This window comes from Manis pentadactyla, chromosome 2, assembly GCF_030020395.1.
Source record: "Manis pentadactyla isolate mManPen7 chromosome 2, mManPen7.hap1, whole genome shotgun sequence".
NCBI classification, from domain to species: domain Eukaryota; kingdom Metazoa; phylum Chordata; class Mammalia; order Pholidota; family Manidae; genus Manis; species Manis pentadactyla.
Window position 1 is genome coordinate 22,142,471 of NC_080020.1, and position 24,712 is coordinate 22,167,182.

A 24,712-nucleotide genomic window follows, 5' to 3' on the forward strand; every position below is an offset into this window, starting at 1 on the left:
CAGTTCGCCTCCCAAACCCATACTGTGCTATGATCACAGGTCCTGAAATCCCACCGTTGTAGTTTCATTCTCTGAATCTGAAAGACTTTTGGGGTTGCATTAGTTTCCTATTGCTGTTATAACAAATTACCAAAAACCTAGTGGTTTAAAACAACACAAATTTATTTGACAGTTCTGGAGGTCTCGTTGTGATAAAAATCAAGGTATTCACAGGGCTGTATTTCTTTCTGGAGGCTTATGGGGAGAATCTGTTTCCTTGTCTTTCCTGACTTTAGAGGCTGCCCACATGCCTCGTGAAAGCCAGCAGTGGCAGGCCGGGTCTTCCTCATGCAGTCCTCTCTCTGGTTCCCTCTTCCTCTTTTAAAGACCCTATAATTATGATGGACCCACCCAGATAATCCAGGAAAATCTCCTGATTCGTCAGATGACTAGCAACCTTAATTCAGTCTGAACACTTAATTCTCCCTTGCCATGTAACATAACATATTCACGGGCTCCAGGGGTCTGGATGTGGGCATCTTCAGAGAGCCAGTGTTCTGTCCATGACAGGGGTCCACTAGAATGATCATTCCATCCAGATCTGTGATCTCTGCTGTACCAGCTCATAGACTGCATGGCTGTCAGAGAAGTGAAGGGAAGGAGATGTTAGAGAAGACAGGAGACATGAATAGTTTAATTCAGTCAACCTACAGGAGACCTGAATTCTTACCTGAGTGTGCCACTAATGTGCAGAGTGGAGGGGGCAACTCCCTTCTTTTCTCTGGGCCCCACTTTCCCCACATGTAAAGATGAGGTAAATACATAAAATGTATTCCTTAAAAAGGAGTGATCTAGAGGAGGAGCCAAGATGGCGGCGTGAGTAGGACAGCGGAAATCTCCTCCCAAAAACATATATATTTTTGAAAATACAACTATTCCTAAAAGAGAGACCAGAACACACAGGACAACAGCCAGACCACATCCACACCTTCGAGAACCCAGCGCCTCACAAAGGGGGTAAGATACAAGCCCCGGCCCGGCGGGACCCAAGCACCCCTCACCCCAGCTCCCGGCGGGAGGAGAGGAGTCGGAGCAGGGAAGGGGAGGGAGCCCAGGACTGCTAAACACACAGCCCTAGCCATCCACACTGGAGCGCAGACACACAGAGCATGCATGGGGTGCTGGATACTAGGGAAATGGAACAGTAAAACCTGCAAGCAGATCCCCGCAGCCGCCGCCCGTGGGACAAAACAAAAGTGAGTGCTTTTTGAAAGTCTTAAAGGGACAGAGGCCTCACAGCTGGACAGAAGTGTCCTGGCTCACTCAGCCCAGTAGCCGGGAATCATGGGGAACTCCGGGGGCCCTAACCCCCTGGGTGGCAGCACAGGTTGGAGGCCCCTCACAGCGATAAACAGCCTCCCGCCCGTTCCCCCTCCGGCGCAGCCCTGCCATAGCGGAGCAGCAGCCTGAGGCCGGCCACGCCCAAAGCAGCCACGAACAGCTTCCTCCAAAGAGGCTGGGCAAGACTCAGAGACCCCGTCTGTGTGCACACAACTGCCCAACACAAGCCACTAGGGGTCGCCGTCCTCCCAGGAGAGGAACGCGAGGAGCAAGCAAGAAGGGATTATGTTCGCTCAGCTGACACACGCACCATCTGCCCCTTGCCATAAAAAGGCAGAAGAATTTGGTTCAGACCAGAATCACACAGACATCCTCCCGTGAGAGGGAACCTGGGGAGAAAGACCTAACCAATCTTCCTGAAAAAGGATTCAAAATAAAGGTCATAAACATGCTGATGGACTTGCAGAGAAATATGCAAGAGCTAAGGAGGGAGAATACAGAAATAAAACAAGCTCTGGAAGGACTTAAAAGCAGAATGGATGAGATGCAAGAGGTCATTGATGGAATAGAAAACAGAGAACAGGAATGCAGAGAAGCTGACACAGAGAGAAATAAAAAGATCCCCAGGAATGAAAGAATAGTAAGAGAACTGTTGGACCAATCAAAATGGAACAATATCCACATTTTAGGGGTACCAGAAGAAGAAGAAGAGAGAAAATGGGATAGAAAGTGTTTTTGAAGAAATAATTGCTGAAAACTTCCCCAAACTGGGGGAGGAAATAGCCTGTCAGACCACGGAATCACAGAGAACTCCCAACACAAGGGACCCAAGGAGGACAACACCAAGACACATAATAATTAAAATGGAAAAGATCAAGGACAAGGACAGAGTTTTAAAGGCAGCCAGAGAGAGAAAAAAGGTCACCTACAAAGGAAAACCCATTAGGCTATCATCAGACTTATCAACAGAAACCTTACAGGCCAGAAGAGAATGGCATGATATACTTAATGCAATGAAACAGAAGGGCCTCGAACCAAGAATACTGTATCCAGCACGATTATCATTTAAATACAAAGGATGGATTAAACAATTTCCAGACAAGCAAAAGTTGAGGGAATTTATCACCCACAAATCACCTGTACAGGGTATTTTAGAGGGACTTCTCTAGATGGGAGCACTCCTAAGACTAAATAGATGTCACCAGAGAAAATAAAATCACAGCAGAGAAAGCGGAACAATCAAATACTAACTAAAGGCAAAAAATAAAATCAACTACCCACAAAAGCAGTTAAAGGAAACACAAAAGAGCACACACACAAAAAGAACACCTAACATACAAAGAAAGGAGGAGGAGGAATAAGAAGGGAGAGAAATAAAGAATCATCAGACTGTGTTTATAATAGCTCAATAAGCAAGTTAAGTTAGACAGTAAGATAGTAAAGAAGCTAACCTTGAACCTTTGGTACCTATGAACCTAAAGCCTGCAATGGCAATAAGTACATATCTTTTAATAATCACCTTAAATGTAAATGGGCTGAATGCACCAATCAAAAGACACAGAGTAATACAATGGATAAGAAAGCAAGACCCATCTATATGCTGCTTACAATAGACTCACCTCAAACCCAAAGACATGCACAGACTAAAAGTCAAGGGATGGAAAAAGATATTTCACGCAAACAACAAGGAGAAAAACGCAGGTGTTGCAGTACTAGTAGCAGACAAAATAGACTTCAAAACAAAGAAAGTCACAAGAGATAAAGAAGGACATTATAAAATGATAAAGGGGTCAATCCAACAAGAGGATATAACCATTATAAATATATATGCACCCAAAACAGGAGCACCAACATATGTGAAACAAATACTAACAGAATTAAAGGAGGAAATAGAATGCAATGCATTCATTTTAGGAGACTTCAACACACCACTCACTCCAAAGGACAGATCCACCAGACAGAAAATAAGTAAGGACACAGAGGCACTGAACAACACACTAGAACAGATGGACCTAATAGACATCCATAGAACTCTATACCCAAAAACAACAGGATACACATTCTTCTCAAGTGCACATGGAACATTTTCCAGAATAGACCACATACTAGGCCACAAAAAGAGCCTCAGTAAATTCCAAAAGATTGAAATTCTACCAACCGACTTCTCAGACCACAAAGGTATAAAACTAGAATTAAATTGTACAAAGAAAGCAATAAAGCTCACAAACACATGGAGGCTTAACAACATGCTCCTAAATAATCAATGGATCAATGACTAAATCAAAATAGAGATCAAGCAATATATGAAAACAAATGACAACAACAACACAAAGCCCCAACTTCTATGGACACAGCGAAAGCAGTTTTAAGAGGAAAGTATATAGCAATCCAGGCATATTTAAAGAAGGAAGAACAATCCCAAATGAATAGTCTAATGTCACAATTATTGAAATTGGAAAAAGAAGAACAAATGAGGCCTAAAGTCAGCAGAAGGAGGGACATAATAAAGATCAGGGAAGAAATAAATAAAACTGAGAAGAATAAAACAATAGAAAAAAACCAATGAAACCAAGAGCTGGTTCTTTGAGAAAATAAACAAAATAGATAAGCCCCTAGCCAGACTTATAAAAAGAAAAAGAGAATCTACACACATCAACAGAATCAGAAATGAGAAAGGAAAAATCACGACATACCCCACAGAAATACAAAGAATTATTAGAGAATACTACAAAAAACTATATGCTAACAAGCTGAAAAACCTAGAAGAAATGGACAACTACCTAGAAAAATACAACCTTCTGAGACTGACCAAGGAAGAAACAGAAAATCTAAACAGACCAATTACCAGCAAAGAAATCGAATCAGTAATTTAAAAACTACCCAAGAGCAAAACTCCCAGGTCAGATGGATTTACTGTGGAGTTTTATCAGACATACAGAGAAGACATAATACCTATGCTCCTTAAAGTTTTCCAAAAAATAGAAGAACAGGGAATACTTCCAGACTCATTCTATGAGGCCAGCATTACCCTAATACCAAAACCAGGCAAAGAACCCACCAAAAAAGAAAATTACAGACCAATATCCCTGATAAACATAGATGCAAAAATATTCAACAAAATATTAGCAAACTGAATTCAAAAGTACATCAAGAGGATCATGCACCATGATCAAGTGGGATTCATCTCAGGGATGCAAGGATGGTACAACATTCGAAAATCCATCAACATCATCCACCACATAAACAAAAAGGACAAAAATCACATGATCATCTCCATAGACGCTGAAAATGCATTTGACAAAATTCAGCATCCATTCATGATAAAACTCTCAACAAAATGGGTATAGAGGGCAAGTACCTCAACATAATAAAAGCCGTATATGATAAACCCACAGCCAACATCATACTGAACAGCGAGAAGCTGAAAGCTTTTCCTCTGAGATCGGGAACAAGACAGGGATGCCCACTGTCCCCACTGTTATTCAACATAGTACTGAAGGTCCCAGCCACAACAATTAGACAAAACAAAGAAATACAAAGAATCCAGATCAGTAAAGAAGAAGTCAAACTGTCACTATTTGCAGATGACATGATATTGTACACAAAAAACCCTAAAGACTCCACTCCAAAACTACTAGAACTGATATGAGAATACAGCAAAGTTGCAGGATACAAAATTAATACATAGAAATCTGAGGCTTTCTTATACACTAACAATGAACTAATAGAAAGAGAAACCAGGAAAACAATTCCATTCACAATTACATCAAAAAGAATAAAATACCTAAGAATAAACCTAACCAAGGAAGTGAAAGACCTATACCCTGAAAACTATAAGACACTCTTAAGAGAAATTAAAGAGGACATGGAAACTCATCCCATGCTCTTGGCTAGGAAGAATTAATATTGTCAAAATGGCCATCCTGCCCAAAGCAATATACATATTCAATGCAATCCCTATCAAATTACCAACAACATTCTTTAACGAACTGGAACAAATAGTTCAAAAATTCATATGGAAACACCAAAGACCCCGAATAGCCAAAGCAATCCTGAGAAGGAAGAATAAAGTGGGGGAGATCTCACTCCCCAACGTCAAGCTCTACTACAAAACCACAGTAATCAAGACGATTTGGTACTGGCACAAGAACAGAGCCACAGACCAGTGGAACAGAATAGAGACTCCAGACATTAACCCAAACATATATGGTCAATTAATATACAATAAAGGAGCCATGGACTTGCAATGGGGAAATGACAGCCTCTTCAACAGATGGTGCTGGCAAAACTGGACAGCTACATGTAAGAGAATGAAACTGGATCACTGTCTTACCACATACACAAAAGTAAATTAGAAATGGATCAAAGACCCAAATGTAAGTCATGAAACCATAAAACTCCTAGAAAAAAACATGGGCAAAAATCACTTGGACATAAACATGAGTGACCTCTTCTTGAACATATCTCCCTGGGCAAGGGAAACAAAAGCATAAATGAACAAGTGGGACTATATCAAGCTGAAAAGCTTCTGTACAGCAAAGGACACCATCAATAGAACAAAAAGGTACCCTACAGTATGGGAGAATATATTCATAAATGACAGATCCGATAAAGGGTTGACATCCAAAATATATAAAGAGCTCATGCACCTCAACAAACAAAAAGCAAATAATCCAATTAAAAAATGGGAAGAGGAGCTGAACAGACAGTCTCCAAAGAAGAAATTCAGATAGCCAACAGACACATGAAAAGACGCTCCACATCGCTAGTCATCAGAGAAATGCAAATTAAAACCACAGTGAGATATCATCTCACACCAGTAAGGATCGCCACCATCCAAAAGACAAACAACAACAAATGTTGGCATGGTTATGAAGAAAGGGGGACCCTCCTACGCTGCTGGTGAGAATGTAAATAAGTTCAACCATTGTGGAAAGCAGTATGGAGGTTCCTCAAAAAGCTCAAAATAGAAATACCATTTCACCCAGGAATCCCACTTCTAGGAATCTACCACCAGAATGCAGCAGCCCAATATGAAAAAGACAGATGCACCCCTATGTTTATCGTAGCACTGTTTACAATAGCCAAGAAATGGAAGCAACCTAAGTGTCCATCAGTAGATAAAGAAGATGTGGTACATATACACAATGGAATATTATTCAGCCATAAGAAGAAAACAAATCCTACCATTTGCAACAACATGGATGGAGCTAGAGGGTATTATGCTCAGTGACATAAGCCAGGTGGAGAAAGACAAGTGCCAAATGATTTCACTCACATGTGAAGTATAAGAACAAAGGAAAACTGAAGGAACAAAACAGCAGCAGAATCACAGAACCCAAGAATGGACTAACGGCTACCAAAGGGAAAGGGACTGGGCAGGAGGGGTGGGAAGGGAGGGATAAGGGCGGGGAAGAAGAAAGGGGGCCTTACAATTAGCATGTATAATGTGGGAGGGGGGCACAGGGAGGGCTGTACAACACAGAGAAGACAAGTAGTGATTCTACAGTGTCTTACTATGCTCATGGACAGTGACTATAATGGGGTATGTGGGGGGGACTTGGTGAAGGGGGAGCCTAGTAAACATAATGTGCTTCATGTAATTGTGGTTTAATGATAACAAAAGAAAAAAAGAAAGAAAATGGAAGAGGGTGACCGTTCTGGACCTTGGGCCACCTGGGAAGGATGTCTGTGCTCAGGGGCAACCTGCCCCTTCACAAGCTGCCATATCCCTTTCTACCTTTTCTTTCTCAACCTCCTTTCACCTCCAGATTCTGCCTCTCAAAAACCAGATGAAGCATCCATAGCAGTTTTCATTTGTTCTGTACTTGGGGATGTCCCTTGTCATCATCCTCTACATCTGCCTGGGGACACTGGGCTACATGAAGTTTGGGTCAGACACCCAGGCCAGCATCACCCTCAACTTGCACAACTGCTGGTATGTCCCTGCCTGCCTGGGGTGGGAGGGGAAGAGAGTCATGGGATCTGAGCCTTAGCAACAGAATGTGGCATTTCCCTGCATTTTCATTAGCAGCAAATATTGACCACTAATATTAGTATTATAATAACAGGTATGTTTGATAATCCAGGGACTGTGCATTACCTCATTTAATCCCCATGGCAGCCCTGTGAGTGAGCATTATTATTATTGACTCCATTTAAGTTGAGGAAATTGATATTTGGAGAGGCTGTAAATAACTTTTCAAGCTCACATTGTTTGTGAGAAGCCAAAACTTGAAATTGAATCTGACTACATTTTGAAGACCCTAAAAACAGGAATGATCTGGAAGGGTTTGGGAAACAAAAATAGCAGCAATAAAAGGTGTAACTACAGAGTAAAGATTGATCATCCTGTATATTGGCCACTGCTCAGGCCCCAGTTCCAGAAATGGGCCTGGTTGCCATTGCTATACCCCAGCTGGAGCTTCGTCTGGAGTTCTTACATTCGATCATCAATTCAATTACTCATTCACTCATTCATCCAGGAAACATTTTGGGGGCTGACACATAGCATTCATCAAGTGTTAGCTATTAGCATTTTTCTGGCAGTATTAGGTGCACAGTGACTAAGCAGTCAGTAGAACCAGGTGTTTAAGAGTACAAGTTCCTAGGCTGAGTAATGGGATTTGCTCCTGGTCCTTCTGTGACCTTGGAAAGCCACCTCATCTTGAACACCTCATTTCCGTTCTCTGTAATGGATATACCCATGCTAATACCTATTTCTATCAGTCAGTATAGACTAGGTTGTGCTCCAGTAATAAACAACTCCAAAATCTCAATGGCTGGGCACACACAAATGCACAGTTCTATGTCTACTATGGGGTGATGAGGGTTCAGCTCTACACCATCCCCACTGCAGGACCTAGACTGGTGAAACAGCTGCTCTCTGAAAACTGCTGGTTTCCATGGCTGAGAGCACGGTGAATCCTGTCCTTCACTGTGAAGCTGCTAAAGCTTTCCAGGGTAGTGACCTCCATCTCTTCTGCTTGCACTTTATCAGTCAAAACAAGCCCTGTGACCATACCTCACTCCAAGGGGCAAAATTCAATTCTAGAAGAACTGGAAGTACTTGAACAGCACAGATGTCTTCCATACTATCTCAGGGAGTGATTGTGAGGATTCTTTGGTTTAATATACATTAAATGCTTAGAGAAGTGTTCAGCACACAGGAAGCACTCATCAAATATTAGCTATCATCATTGTTATGGTTCCCCACAGTCTTGGTCTTCCCGGGGTGAGCAGGATAATGGGGCATTCATTTCCCACAAGGTCACAGTTGTAAAATGAAAAGAATATCACAAGCCACACCCACCTCACTGTGTTGTGGTAGTAACTAGATGAGATAATAAATGTGGAATTTATTTGAAGTTGTGACTTATTTTTACACAAGTAATACGTTGCTCTAATACTCTGTTGTTATTTTGGGCAATTTGAGCTGCCACCAGCTGCCTTAGGCAGGGCTTTCCTCAGCTGGAAAATGTGGGCACTGGGTGCTGTAAAGACTTCACACCTGCTCTGAAACTGACTGGTCATCAGATTCTCCAGAGGAGCCTTAAACAAATACCCCTTCCCAATAAGGAAAAGACCAACAAGCCAAGAAAAAAGTGGTCATGACCACACAATTCACAGGCAGATTTTTTTGAATGACATTTTATGTACTTGGAAAGATGCTGTGTCTCCATGATAATAATAGAAATGCCAATTTAAAAGAAAACAAAGTGGTTAAGACCAGGAGGTGTTCACACACTGTGTTTTGGCAAGGATGTAGGGAAGCAAGCGCTCCAGTGTGCTAGGACAACAAATGGGCAACAGCTGTCACATTTTTAAGTCACATATACGTTTACCCAGCATTTTTACTTCTGGGATGGGAGGCTGTATGTGCATAGCTATACGTATAGGGGTATTCTCTGCAGCATTGTTTACTGGCAGAAGACTGGACTGGTTAAAAATTATAGGATAGCCAGGCAACTGGAGTGCCAAGCAGCTATTAAATAGAAGAGCCAGATCTATGTGTACTTATAGTGAACAATCTCCAAGGAATATTAACAAAAAAATAAACAAACAGAGCTCAATGAGAGGTTGAGGATGCTATGGTGTATGTGTGTGTGTGTTACACCTACATTCTGTATACACTGATTATTTCTGGAAGGGCTACAGGGAAACTGTTAGAGGGGTTGCCAAAGGAAAGCAGAACTGGAGACTAGGAATTAAGGGTGGGAGGGAAGGTTTTCACTATGTGATTTTTGTACTATGAATTTTACTCTGTGCAGATATGCCTTTCTTAAAAAGGCACAGATTCCTGAGCCACAGGCCTACTGAATCAGAACCTCCAGGAATTTGCACTTTCAGTAAAGTTTCCAGGCAGCCCTGAAGGCTGGTCAGGACCGAAGTCAGTGGAAGTGGGCCAGCTCTCTAACTCAAAGAGGAGAGCCAGGTTAGAGCAGTGAGTGCATCCTGAAAGGCCCTGCCCAAGAACCACATCAAATTTCACATCCTATCTGTGTCTCTGCAGGTTGTACCCGTCGGTCAAGCTGATGTACTCTCTTGGCATCTTCTTCACCTATGCCCTCCAGTTCCATGTCCCAACTGAGATCATCATCCCCTTCGTGATCTCACAGGTGTCAAGAGAGCTGGGCACTGTTTGTAGAGCTGTCTGTCCACACTGTCTTGGTCTGTCTGACCTGTGAGTAGGATAAAAGGGCACTCTTTGCCCAAGCTGTGGCTGGGAGACACATGGGCATTTACCCGATTCTTGTCTCTCTCACTTGCCTTCTCTGTGACCTTTGGCAATATATTTCACCTCCCTGAACCTCAACTTTCCACCTGAAAAATGGGCTTAAGAGAACTATCACACAGTAAATGTTGCCCTAATCTCTACTACCTACACATAGGAAATATACATTAGCTTGTTTATGGGAGAAAGAAGCATCACTCATTCAACCGCACTCCTACACGCCAGGCATTGTAACTGTCTAATACTCATTACAGCCAAGCAATGTGGTAATGCCAGCTAAGGGATTTATGGCCCAGAGAAATTAAGAAGTGCACTCAAATCATATAGCTGCTCAAGGACAGAGCTGGGATTTGAGCACAGGTTGTATAGCACCAAAGCCTATGTTTTCCATTGTGCCATATTCCTTCCCACCTTAAATTAAGGCCAAGTCCCCTATCACAAAGTGGTGTTTAACTGTATGGGAAAACCTCAAGGGGCTGATTTGTTCAAGTCTTGGAGATCATTTTTTTGGTGTACTCTTTTTTTTTTTCTCCTCCCTCCCTTTCTTCCTTCATTCATTCTTCCATTTATTTAGTCCTTCATTCATTCTGCATTAGGCACTATTGCAGATGTTTGGGAAATACCACGAGCAGGGCTGGGGGAGTCTTCCTCTGAAGCACACATCCAGAGAAAGAAGATCAGAAAAGAGGCCCCATGAAGAGTGAGAGAAAGAACTAGGGATATTTTGCTTGAAGAAGTAAAGACTTGGGGAACTTCTGTCCTCAAGCACTGTAGGATTATTGTGCGAGAGAGAGCGAATTTAGTCTTAAAAGCTCCAGGCATCAGAGATTAAAGTTGAAGGAATCCTCAGCTTCTGTTCAGGGTCAGGGGAAGCTGAGTGACGCTTGGAGCCATCCAGCAGGAGAAACTGCTGTCAGCTGCTGCACTTTACAAGCCTGAGATTCCGGGAGCAGAAACAGTACACCTAGCTGGTTTGAGGTATTACAGAGAGCTCCCTGTCTGCACCAAGACATCAGGAACCTGAAAATACATTGTTTTGAGATCATTTCTAGTAGGAAGGGTATCAGATGCAGAGAAAAACTGACTAGTTCAGACTACTCGGGACCAGGGAGGGCACCATTTAGTCATGTCATGTCTAATGACATGTCATGATTCTGTTATGTGCTGAATGATCACTTCCTCCTCCTTTACTCACCTGTCAACTCCATTATTCTTCATTCATTCAACAGTCATTGGTAGAGCACCTACTATGTGCCTGACATTTTGCTAGACACAAGGGATACAATAATAATTAATGAAGAAGACATGACTCCTGATTCCATAAGGCTGATAGTTGAATGGGAAATTTACACAAGGAAGTAATTACAGTACATTGTGGTGAATGGTAAGATGGTACATAATGGTGTACCAGATGATGGCTAAAACATGAGGATACCCTAAGAGCATGTAGAAGATTCTATAACTTAGGCTGGGCCAAGTCAGGACCTCCTGAAATAGTGGAGTGATACTTCAGTTGAGACCTAAAAGATAAGTAGGAGGTAAATGAAAGACGAAGATCACATGTAGGGAGCAGGTTCTGCACACATATCTGAGACAAATACTTACATATGGTCTCTTTGGAGAACTAAAAGCAATGGGGAGTAATGAAATATGCAGCCAGAGGATTTGGCAGGGCCCAAGTCCTAAGGGACCTGATGCTAAGGAGATCAGGCAATGGGAGCCAGGAAGGGCTCTGAGCAGATACGATCCTTCTAGAGTTCTCCTCCAGTCCACTTTGCATTATAGATTTCCTTGCCCTTCAGGAGAACAAACGCTGATCTTTCTCTCCCTCTTTGTAAGCAACTTACTAAACATCTGATAAAGGAGAGCTGTAGACAGGGACTATTCCATCATGGGAGTGATGGATTCTCAACCTATGAGTCTCTGTCATTCTCTGATTGGATGTGTTGGGGAAATATCAGCAAAAGGTAATATTTCTTTGAGATCCAGGAAGCTCGTATGGGTGCTTTCCAGAACAGGTTTTCCCAGATTTGTTTATAGGAAAATGATACAGTGTGTAAAGTTAAATTACATAAACTGTATATTTATTCATTCAAACATTATCAAAAGTGGACTCATCTGGAAAATTCATGATATGTGTTCATTGTATATGTAAAAGATGGAGATTTTGGAGCATTTATAGAAGAGAAGAGATGGGGAGTGAGCAGCTAATGCTGTCTTCATGTTTTTGTGCCCTCCTTAACGACCAGGAAAACAAATGAGATTCTAACTACAAGACCATCTCTCATTTTTTGCCCATCTTTGCTTGTAGAGAGTGCCTATATTATGTAGATTAGTACAGATTCAGTGCAGATTGAGTGTCTGGGTGACGGTCAAGCATTTATTGAGTGCCTGCTGTGTACCGAGTTCTTTCATATATATGGGAGGCAGCAGAGCAGAGTGGAAAGGGCCTTAGATTAGGCATTTCCATGGATTTCCATCTCAGCCCTGTATGACCATAGGCACGTCCCATCCTTCTAGAGCTCTAGATTTCCCCATCTCTACAATGATAAGGTTGCAACAGATAGGCGGTAGAGGATCCTTTCCAGTAACTATTGTATGTGAAAAACCCAATAGGTAAAATATAAAAGGAGGGCATTTATATTGACAGTTAAAACAAACGTGGGGGTCCAGAGCCACAGTGCCAAGCCTACTACTCAAGTCCACAGTGGGCTCTTTTCCCACCTCTCCAAAATGGTCTGTTAGGCATCTGTACAGTTATAAGGCTCCAAATACATGGTTTGTTTCTGAGCTCCCTTCTTCAGGAACATTCAGTGATTCTAAATTTCTCCTTACTGCAGGTGTCTCAGCCTTCCTCATCCTCCGCCTGGACCTGGCCATCTCCCTGGTGGGCTCCGTGAGCAGCAGTGCCCTGGCCCTCATCATCCCGCCCCTCCTGGAGCTTATCACCTTTTATCCAGAAGACATAAGCTGTGTCACCATTGCAAAGGATAACATAATTAGCATCCTGGGCCTTTTGGGGTATGTATTTGGAACATGCCAAGCCCTCCATGAGTTGATCCAACCTGTCGACCATTCCATAGCCAACTCCACAGCTGTCTATGCATAATTATCTATTTTTAATTCTAATAACTCTTCCTTCCTCCCATCCCCAATTTAACTTCCATTCTGAATGTTATATACATTTATCAAACCCCAACATCTCTATACTAATTACTGGCTTCTTAATCTCTCCACGAGAAATGTAGATGATTCAAGTCAGCGCTGATACCTCTCAGGCTATGCTTTTTTTTTTATTTTGGGTTTCTTTGAAGGTCTTTTGTACCTCTGAACCAGACCCACATTCAACCATTCATATTATCAGCCTCATTTAATGGGAAAAGGGATGCCATTTGCCCATGATATCCCTGAAAGCAGAGACCAAGCACAAATGTAAATACAAAGCAATAGTCTAGTCTGTAGCTGCTCCTCTTAAAGCAGCAGATTCACAAAAGTGTATGTTGGGGGAAGAAGGTTTTCTATTTGGATATTCTTCTAAGTGGAGGAGTCACAGAAAAAACAAAATTAGAACTTAGCAGTAATCTTGTGCAACCGTGGACTCTGCTACCGATTTCCTATGGGATCTTGGGCAAGTTTCTCCCTCTCTCTGTCTGTTTTCCCACCTATTAAATGAAAGATTGGACTAATTTGTCATTAAGGGGTCTTCCAGAATGACATTCTTCTTCAAGTGAAAAAAAAAGAAACGAATTTATCCTTCAACCACAAGTGTGAACATCGAAGTGTTTCCTATCACTAAATTACCTTCTTACTCTGGAGATATAGGCATACCAGAAGTAGGTTAAGGGATAAAAACATATTTCTTAGTGATCTTTCATTGTGGTGACTTCCCTATGTAAAAGGACATCACTTGTCTCTCTCTCTCTTTTCCTTCTCTGATATCTTAAGACCACTTAGAGGTGATTTAGGCTGAAGGAGCAGTGTGTGTGAAGGAAAGAACTACTAATCTACTTTTGAAAATACACACAGGTCACCCTTGAGCAACACAGAGGTCAGGGCACCAACCCCTGGCAGAGGTGAAAAGCCACATACAACTTCTAACTTCCCCAAAACATAACTACTATTAGTCTACTGTTGACTGGAAGCTGTACCAATAACAAAGTCAGTTAACACATCCTTTGTATTTTACATCTATTGTATGCTGTCTACTCACAATAAAGTAAGCTAGAGAAAAGAAAGTGTTTTTTCAAGTTGTTGCAAATCTCCAAAAATTTTTCCAATATATATTGAAAAAAATCTGCATATAAGTGGACCCACGCAGTTCAGACCACTCAAAACCTTGTTCAAGAGTCAGCTGTACTTAGTTTGGGGAAGAGTTTCAAAAAAACAACTAATCTTATACTCCGCAGATGGGAATATATGTTGTTACGGCTTTTCTAGAGGACCATTTTACAATACGTAAGTCTTAAAATGTGTAGCTCTCTGACTCACTAATTTCATGTCTTTATCCTAAGAATCCTCTGTGTTCACAAAAATTTTTGCAAAAGAAGAATTATATTGGTCATAGTAGGAAAAGGTTGTAAACAAACATCTGACATTAGATTAAATTATGATTCATCCAGAACAAAATGCTATGATGCCCCCCAAATACGGCAAAAATGCATCTATTGAAATGCAAATGTATTTGTGATTGATCAGTGGAAAAAGCTGGTTAAAAACACTGTGTGAGCCAAAACTAGATGAAAACATTACAAGAAAATAAAGCTACAGACCAAAATCCTTCATGAACATAGATGTAAAAATTCAAAACAAAATTTCAGCAAATCAATTTCAACAAAATATTAAAAGTATAATACATCATGACCAAGTGTGATTTACCCCAGGAATACAGAGTTGGTTTAATATTTGAAAATCAATGTAATCCACTACATTAACAAATTTTAAAAGGTAAAATAGTGATCATCTCAACAGGCACAGAAATCATTTGGCAAAATTCAATGTTTATTCCTAATATAAAAATTCCCAGCAACTAAAAACAGAAGAGAGCTTGAACAACTGGCATCTTGAAAAACCTACAGCTAACATCATACTTGATGAGGAAAGACTTAGTGCTTTCTTTATAAGATCAGAAACAAAACAGAGATGTCCATTCTATTCAGTGTTGTGCCAGATGTCTAGATAGTGAAGTCAGACCAGAAAAACACGTAAAAATCATCCAGATTGGAAAGGAAGAAGTAAAACTGCCTATATATGAAGATGACATGAAAATCAATGTAGAAAATCCAGTGGAATCTACACAAAGCTACCTGATGAAGTTCACAAAGCTTCAGGATACAAGGCCAATAACAAAACCCAGTTGCATTTCTCTATACTCTTTGAGGAAAAACAGAAATTGCAATTATAACAACATGAAAGATATACAATAATTTGGGATAAATCTAAAAGATATGAAACACCTGTACACTAAAGAATGTAATATATTGCTAAAAGAAATTAAGATCTAAATAAGTAAATGGAGAAATACATGTTGTTCGTGGCTCAGAAAACTCATTATGGTTAAGATGTCAATTCTCACAAAATTCAGAAGGATTTCTTTTAATATATAAGTTGACAAATTGATTTCTAAAATTCATATGGCAATGCAAAGGACCTAGAAGTAGCCTAAATATCTTTGAAAAAGAAGAACAAAGTTGGAAGGGTAACACTGTCTGATTTCAAGAATTATAACAAAGCTACAGTAATCAAAATGGCATAGTGTTGGTACCAAGATAGACCAATGGACCAGAATACAGAGTCCAGAAATAAACTCTACCCACAGGTGGATAACTGACTTTTGACAAATGTGCAGAGGCAAAGTAGTGGAGAAAGAATCACCTTTTGAGAAATGATGCGGCAAAAGTTGGATATCCTTATGCAAAAAGAAAAAAAAAAGAACTAGGCTCTATAGTTTATATATATATATATATATATATATATACACAAAAATCAATTCAAAATAGACCTAAAAGTAAAACTTAAAACTAGGAAACTTTTAGAAGAACACAGGACAAAAATTTTAGCTTAGGCAAAATTTCTTAGATATACCACAAAAAGTACAATCCATAAAAGAACAAATTGCTGAAGTGGACTTCATCAAAATTAAAACCTTTGTTCTTCAAGGCACTGTTAAGAAGACGGAAGGAAAAGCCACAGTCTGGGAGAAAATCTTTATGAAATTTGTATCTAATGAAAGGTTCATATCCAGATTCATAAAGACCTCTCAAAGCACAATAAGAAAACAACCTCATTTTTTAAATAGGTAAAGATTTGAATAGACCCTTCACCAAAGAAGATATATGGATAATAAATAAGCATATGAGAATACTTTCAATTTCAATACAGCATTAGTAATTAGGGAGATACAAATTAAAACTATGATGAGATACCACACACCTATTAGAATGGCTAAAATTTTTAAAAACTGACCATACTAGTGTGGGCAGGGATGTGGAGGAACTGGAACTCCCATTTGCTGCTATCATGAATGGAAAATGATGCAACCACTTAGATAAACATCTTGGTAGTGTCTTAAAAAGTCCAACATATACCTACCAGATGATCCAACTATTCCACTCCAATATATTGACCTGAAAGAAAAGTAAATGTATACCTATAAAAAGACTTGTACACAAATGTTCATGGTAACTTTATTTGTAATGGCAAAAACTGGGAAACAACCCAAATGTCCATCAATAGGTGAATGAAAAAACCAGCTGTGATACAGCCCTACAGTGGAAAACAACTCAGCATCAGCGACAAATAGGAACAAACTGCTGATGCATGCACAATATCATGCATGAATCTCAAAATAATTAGTTGAGTGTATTGAATTATTTTGAGTTCATTGAATCCAGACCAAAAAGAAGAGTGCAAATTGTATGATTCTATTTATATAAAAGCCCAGAAGAAGCTGCCTAATCTGTTGGGACATAAAGCAAGTCTGGTTGCTTGAAGGTCAGAAGAGCAAGAGGGAGGTATTAAAGGGACAAAAGGAAACTTCTGGAAATGATAAATAATATGTTCACTATTTTGATTGTTTCCCAAATGTATTATTTCAAAACTTTCAAATTATATACTTTAAACATGTACAGTTTATTATATATATAATAAATACATATACCTCAATAAAGCTATTAAAAAGAGAAGGTGAAACATGATTTTGGTTCTTTTTAAAAAGCAGTCATATGCATATAGTCAAATAATTTTGAAGAGTATGCAGAACATAAAGTGGTATTGGAATTTTCTCCAAGAGGGTTGAACTGTTAAGTTCAAAATTAAAATTTTGTGCTGTTTTCTTTTTTGCTTGCCTGTGGTGTTGCTTTTTTAACAGTAATATATTGATTTTATAACCAAAGAAACTACATGTGAGGAGAAAACTTAATGATGGCTTGTTTCACTCCAATGGAAACACCATTTTTAATAAACTTTATATTGTGATCTATAACACCCATATGGAAAGGTATATAAAGCACAAATCTACAGTATAATAAATATTTATAGGTAACGTCATCTTTCAACCTCACCTTCTACTACTAGATGATTGATACTATGGCTTGAATAACAAGAATTCCAGCTGGAGATTGCAGAGTTCTCATTCATCATTCATTTACCAATGGCTGGACGTCAAACAATTCTTGGCAGGAGATGGGGAAACACCTGTGAAGGTCAGGGAAGTAGAGAGGAGCATCCTGTCATCAGATAAGAAAGCTATAAACCAATCATTAAATTTTTGCTCTTTTGGGACCCAGCCCATGAGCTTGGAGAAGATTAGGACTTGAGAAATTTACGGAAGCCCTCATAGAATATAGAGCAATAAAATGCAGGTAAGACAGTGTTTTGTGACTTTTGAGGGGGCATACACCTTGTTGAGATTTTGATGAAAACTATGTATCCTCCTCTCATAAAATTTACATATATGCATTCATGCAATTTCAGGAACAAGCACAAACCTCATGAAGTTAATAGATACTGGGTTGCAGAAGAACATCTGGAAAATGTGGTTTAACAGAGAAATGCAATGAGAACTGATTCTGAATGTCCTGGGGGTCAGAAATCGCCCTACATCCTCTGTATCCCGCCAAATACCTCTCTGCCAGCTACCGAAGTAGTTTTGCCAAAGGAGTACATGGCAGGAGAGACTTTGGGCCACATTGCCAAAACTGAAATGACTAATCTAGGTTGTGTCAGTGATCTTAGAGTGCTGGCTGCAATCAGAAAGTGGGTTTTGTAAGTCACATGGTGACCTGCGTTTCCTTGTCTGGTAGCATACCTCCCTAATCTGATTTTGCATATTGCCCTGTACTGCATTCAAATCTCAGGTGTTCAGTCTCAGGAATTTGGATTGCTGGTCACAGAGATTCACGTGCGAACCACAGGCTTTGGGTGATCTGGTCCCTTCCCACGTCTCCAGCTTCTCCTTGCACCAACAGCACTTTTTCCTTCCAGCCACACGGGCCCTTGTTCTGTTTCCCAAAAGCACCCTGCTCTCCCTTACTATTCCACAGGGCCTCCGCATATACTAGGAATGCAAGAATTTCTGCTTCTTAAAGCACTGAACAGTCTGCAGATGGTAGATAGCACTAAGATTTGAATACAGTACAGGGCAATATGCAAAATCAGATTAGGGAGATATGCTACCAGACAAGGAAACGCAGGTCACCATGTGACTTACAAAACCCACTTTCTGATTGCAGCCAGCACTCTAAGATCACTGACACAACCTAGATTAGTCATTTCAGTTTTGGCAATGTGGCCCAAAGTCTCTCCTGCCATGTACTCCTTTGGCAAAACTACTTCGGTAATTGGCAGAGAGGTATTTGGTGGGATACAGAGGATGTAGGGCGATTTCTGACCCCCAGGACATTCAGAATCAGTTCTCATTGCATTTCTCTGTTAGACAAATGGGATCTGTCTCAACATGATTGAGCTGGACTATGGTTGGGGCATAGAGGGGAATAAGTGAAAAATCATCTTAAGGGGAGGTTGGGTTTGGACTTCAACAAATTCATTCAAAGAAAGAAAGGGGATGAGAGAGTTGGGATTGCTAAGCAACACAGGCCCTGGCATTGGCAGTGGAGGGACCTGGAGGTCACTCGTGTGAAACTGAGGCAAATACAAATTGGCTACTGGGTGGGCATAAGTGATGCAGTGCAGTGGTTTATAAACCACAGTGTCCCTGGGAATGAAATTGACAGGCAGCTCCCTAGGGATCTATAAGGCTTGTTACTACAATACAAGGCTGTGTCTGACACACCACATAGAAGCCCCTCAAGCAATTCCCTGGTCTGAGTTCAGAGCTCAAAAAAAGGGCCAGACCTCTACCTGTCATGACAACACCATTTGGAAGTGAAATGGTGGTGATACGGCTCTCTTCAGGGACACTTCTCAGGTGGTCAGTCTCAGGAATTTGGATTGCTGGTCACAGAGACTCACGTGCGAACCACAGGCTTTGGGTGATCTGGTCCCTTCCCACGTCTCCAGCTTCTCCTTGCACCAACAGCACTTTTTCCTTCCAGCCACACGGGCCCTTGTCCTGTTTCCCAAAAGCACCCTGCTCCCCCTTACTATTCCACAGGGCCTCCGCATATACTATTCCACTTGGAACTCTGTCTCCCTCTCTGTACCTACTTAATGCCTAGTTATTTTTCAGATCTCAGCTATCACCTCCTCAGGAAAACCCTCTCTGACTTCGTCTGCTAACCCAGATTCTGCACTGCCTGTTAAGCCTCTGTTCTGTAGCACATCACAGTTGTGGTATTTATTTGCATAAATGGTGGTCTTCCTGTACTAAAGTTACATGACAGCAAGCTCATATCCTCTTTTCTGCCTGCAAAATGGAAACTTCAGCAATATATTTTTATGACTTTTTTGATGCAATTTTATTAACTTTGGGTACCTAATATAACTGGTCCTTCACACCTAAAAATAACAATCCAACAAGTTCCCAGAATTTCAGGTAATACATACTTCAAGTTAATGAACTAGATTTATAAGAGATATAGAAAACATTTCACAGGCTTGGGAGGATGTGGTCAAGAGATTTCACTCAAAGATGGGTATAGGATATGTTAGAGAGTTTCAAACCTACACAGGACATTTCAAAATTTACACTGTTAATAGAGTTCTTGTTTAATCAACACTTCATCTTCATTCATCAGAAGCCTTAAGTAAGGTGGCTTTCTTCTTATACTTGCTTCTAAGCTCTCTAATATTTTCCAAGACATCTTCAGACATGTATTCTTCATACTCTGTCAACTTTGACCATGTGCTTGTCAAGATGCTTCTCCACAAGACCCACACGGGTGACAACCATCTCTAGACGACACCGAGAGTTATTTCCCGCTTTTCATCTTGCCTCATCTGTGGTCTGAACAACCAGTGGGTGTTCCCGCTAAACAGCATGCAACTGAATCAGAGCTGCAGAGGCCAGTCTCTCCAGCAAGCCTTGTGTTTCTCTAGCTCATTGGCCCATGTTTTGTCACCTTCCTCAGTTTCCTTACTTGTTTTTACCTAGTTATTTTTCAGATCTTTTTTTGTTGATGGTGGTGAAGTTTTCTGAACTTCTTTCAGAGTTCTTACCCTCTTGCTTTCTGTTACCATTGCATTTACTCGTCCTAAAGGAACTCTTACTCCATTTTTAATTCAGGGCTTTATTAATTTCTTCTTCAGTTCAGTTCAAGAGTTCCCTGAGTGGTACATAAACTTGGACTCTGCATGCGGTTGGAACCAGCTTCAGGATAAGGCTTAATCCCAACCTTGGTAATTCTCAGCACTCCCGGGGATGACGTTGTTTTCCAGCTAACTTGTGATACTCTGCTAATTGGGTTTCAGTTGCCCCCTTGCCACTGGCATATTTTAGCCCCTCATTCCACAACTGCTGTTGTTCAGCCTCCAGGTCCTCAGTTAATTTATTAGTAATCTGCTGCAATTTCTTTTATGATTTATTCTCTTGATGTCCACAATTGAGTACTACCAGTTATTAACAATGTTGTGCAGTCAGGTATTCTCCTGCTTCATTGTTTCATATTCTCTACTCTAGAAATTTCTTCATGGAGGCCATTCAGTTTCTGGCCAAGAATGGCTGAATGAGACTCCAGATTGCTCATTTTTTGAACACCTGCTTGTAAGGAAGCTTTCAGATTTTCCAATGTCTCCAGATAATTAAGTTCTTCTTTTCTTTCTTGTCCCAAACTTAGTCTGTCCATTCAATGCTTCGGGGTTTTTTGCTGCTCATGATTCCAGCTTGGAAGCACCTACATTAAATAAATCCTTCATCAGGCAAATAGTGACTCTGTGACATCTTACTACACTGATGGACAGTGACTGCAATGGGGTATGGGGGGGACTCGATAATATGGGTGAATGTAGTAACCACATTGTTTTTCATGTGAAACCTTCATAAGAGTGCATATCAATACCTTAATAAAATAAAATAATGTATTTTTTTAAAAAAGCAAAATAAATAAATAAATAAATCCTTCATTGCTGACTACAACTCTACATTCATCTCTTTAAAGCTGTCAGCACCAGTCATGAAGCTTTCATAGCATTTTATGGTACAGTCCAAAAACAACTTATTACACATAATTCCATCATCAGTTCCTACTCCAAAGGCTGTCCTCATCAAATAAAGGGGAGCTTTCTTTCATGGTAGTATGTAACTTGATGCAGTCTGTTAGCCAAACCATGTGAGACCACATCTGAGGGGTCCCCACAGTGTACATGGAGCCCTGTGATAATGCAAAAGGAGCCCCAAGATCCTGAAAGATTCTTGGAACATCTTCTTCAAACTCTGCATCAGGAACTTCATATGAAGGGCACAGGAAGCCATAAAGAAAAGTGAAGGTCTTTAGGAAGTCTTTAAGAAGGGCTTATAGATTTCATGGATACACTATTGCATAACCATTTTCTAAAATAACTCATGGAGTTTCCAAACACACTGACGAATGAATGCTTTGTCATTAAGTGGTTTGGGGTCCTTGATTTTTTCAGAACTGAAGAATATACCAAATTGACTAATCCAGGATTGGTGTCCACTAGTTCTTTTACCAAATACAGAGACTTTTCTTTCAGATGTGGGTTTGTTTACATTCAACTCTCTAAAGGCTGGTTTCTCTTTGGTTTGAGGGGTATGGAGGTCTTGTTTATTGACGTCCTGGGGCATTAAATCCTAGAGGTGGCCAACACCGCTGGTGGAAACTGAACTGCTTTTCATGGTTATGGCCTTTCTTCCAGGTTCCTGACACGACCCTGAGCAATTGCCCACAGGACAGACAGCAGCCGCCACAACACCAACTCCTTCCTCCACTGCATTTTATTTTGAAAAAACTTTAAAGTGGCATAAGTAATGCAGTGAGTTCCCAATATACCCTTCACCTAGCTTTCACTAATGTTAGCATCTTACCTAATCTATAGTACGATTATCAAAATCAAGTCATTCACATTAGTGAAATCCTATTTCTGGTCTCTTTTCTAATCCAGCATCCAATCCAAGATCTCACAATTCTTTATTCTCTTCCAATCTGTGACTGTTCCTCAGTCTGTCTTATTACTCATGGCCCTAACACTTCTGAAAAATACTGGCCATTTTGTGTTTCTCTCCATTTGGGTTTGTCTTATCTTTTCTCATGATCAGATTGAAATTACCCATTTTTTACAATCCCACAGAAGTGCCATTGTGCCTTTTTCAGTGCTTCACATCAAGAGGTGCACGATATGAATATGTCTTATTACTGATGATGTTAACTTTGATCATCTGTTTAAGGTGGTGTCTGCCAGGTTTCTCCACTGTAAAGTGAGAAACTTTTATAACCCATTATTTTCTTGATCAAACTGTTCAAAATTTGGCCACTGAGAGGCCCTTCAAGCTGGTTCCTGTGCCCTTTCAATATGCTCCCATGTTCACTTTGTCCACAATACATTTACTTATTTTCTCAATCCTAACGTACTTTCAGAATTGCTAACCCCCACTCCTGTGAGAAATGAATTGACTAACTGGAGGACAGTATTTGTGTGTGGTTCCTTTTGTCTTTAGCTTTATAGTATCTCATCAGAATAATGTAACTTATTTTTCTCCTCCACCCCTGTCAATGTGCTTGTATTAGTCACATGAAATACAATATTTTGTTACTGTTTTTATTCCAAATTTAATTCACCTCATTTTCTGTTTTTTATGTTTTGAGGACGAGGAACATTATTGTGGTTCTAGGAGTCAGAGCTACACAGAAAGGTACTTGAAAGTGTCCCACGACCGTGGTCCTTTATACCCTGTAATCATATCCCCCTTCTTTCCACTTTATTACTACCCTCTGTAAATAACTAATCTCATTCATTTCTGGCTCTTCTTTCCTTTTTTAGTACAAATGAGCAGAAAGATATAGTTTCTTATATCCCCCCTTCTTCCTTACATGAAAATAGCACATTATACTTTTTGTACTTTGCCTTTTGCACTCAACAGTACATTCTGGAAATAACTGTATATCGATTTAGAGCTCCTCATAGCTCAGTAGTACTCTGTAAGGCTCTACCATGGTTTGTTCAGTCACTTTCTTATATGAGGACATTTACATTGTTTCCAGTATTTGCAATCACCATGTCGCAAGAATGATCTTGTGCATGTGTACCTTCGCACTGTCGGAGGTGTATCTGGAGCAGCGGGAGGGCTGGGTCTCACATAAGCACTTTGTTATGTGCTGACAGTGCCCTCACGAGGGGTTGCACCTTCGCATTTCCCCAGCTGTGTGTGAGCGCCTCACTCCCTACAGCCTTGGCTTGCACACAGTGTTGCACTTGTATTTTTCACCAAATTGAGAGGTGATGTTATTTCAGTATTGTTTCAGTGTACTTTTCTTTAATCATGGGTGAGCTGGAACATATTTCATGTTTAAGGGCCATTTTTATATCTTTGCATGAGTTTGTGTGTGTGAGAGAGAGAGAGAGAGCACTGTCTGTCTATTCATGTCTTTTCCCAATTTTTCTATACGGTTTTTGGTCCTTTGTCCCTTACATCTTTAATTCTTTATATAGTATTATATAAAATTAATTCTTTAATTCTTTGTGATATGTGCAGCAAATATTCCTTCCAGTCTTTGACTTGATGGTGTTTCTTGCCCAGCAATTTTTGTAATTTTTATGTTATCAAATGTATCAATCTTTCATTGCTTCTGGATTTTTTACCCACATTTTCTTTTAGTATTTGTATGATTTCCTTTTTGTTTTACATTTAGACCCTGGATCCATTTGGAGTTTATTCTTGCATATGGTGTGAAGTATGGATCTAATTTCAACTTTTTTGCAATGGTTTCCCAGTTGGCTCGGCACCATTTATTAACAAGATACTTTACCATGCAATTTGAGATCCCTCATCGCCCTCCCCTCCGAGACCTGGAGGGGCATTTGACCCAAGAACATGGCATGGCGTAAAAAGATGAACTGAGCTAGTAAGATTCCATTCAAGGATGTGAACCAAGTAACTATGAAACAAGGCCGAAAGACCCAGGGGAGGAAGAAAGGCTGGCTGGGTCATGCTGTGGCGAGAAAGTCAAAGAGAAAACCAAGGCTGCTAGCTGCAGTAAGGCAGAATGAAGCAGACATGATGGGCAGCTCCAGGAATAGAAAGAGACC

General features: G+C 40.4%; 1 protein-coding gene and 1 pseudogene across 1 annotated transcript in view; one reads left to right on the forward strand and one right to left on the reverse strand.

Annotated features, from left to right (window-relative positions):
- SLC36A3 (solute carrier family 36 member 3) overlaps positions 1 to 15,973 on the forward strand; it is a 32,976-nt gene extending 17,003 nt beyond the window's left edge. The window contains 4 exon segments of the mRNA XM_057490586.1: positions 7,020 to 7,258; positions 9,833 to 9,944; positions 9,946 to 10,003; positions 12,895 to 15,973. Coding sequence (XP_057346569.1) covers positions 7,020 to 7,258; positions 9,833 to 9,944; positions 9,946 to 10,003; positions 12,895 to 13,163 — 678 coding nt within the window. The 3' untranslated portion in view covers positions 13,164 to 15,973.
- On the reverse strand, positions 92 to 24,156 carry LOC118909022 (kinetochore protein NDC80 homolog; annotated as a pseudogene).
- Positions 24,157 to 24,712: the final 556 nt, after the last annotated feature.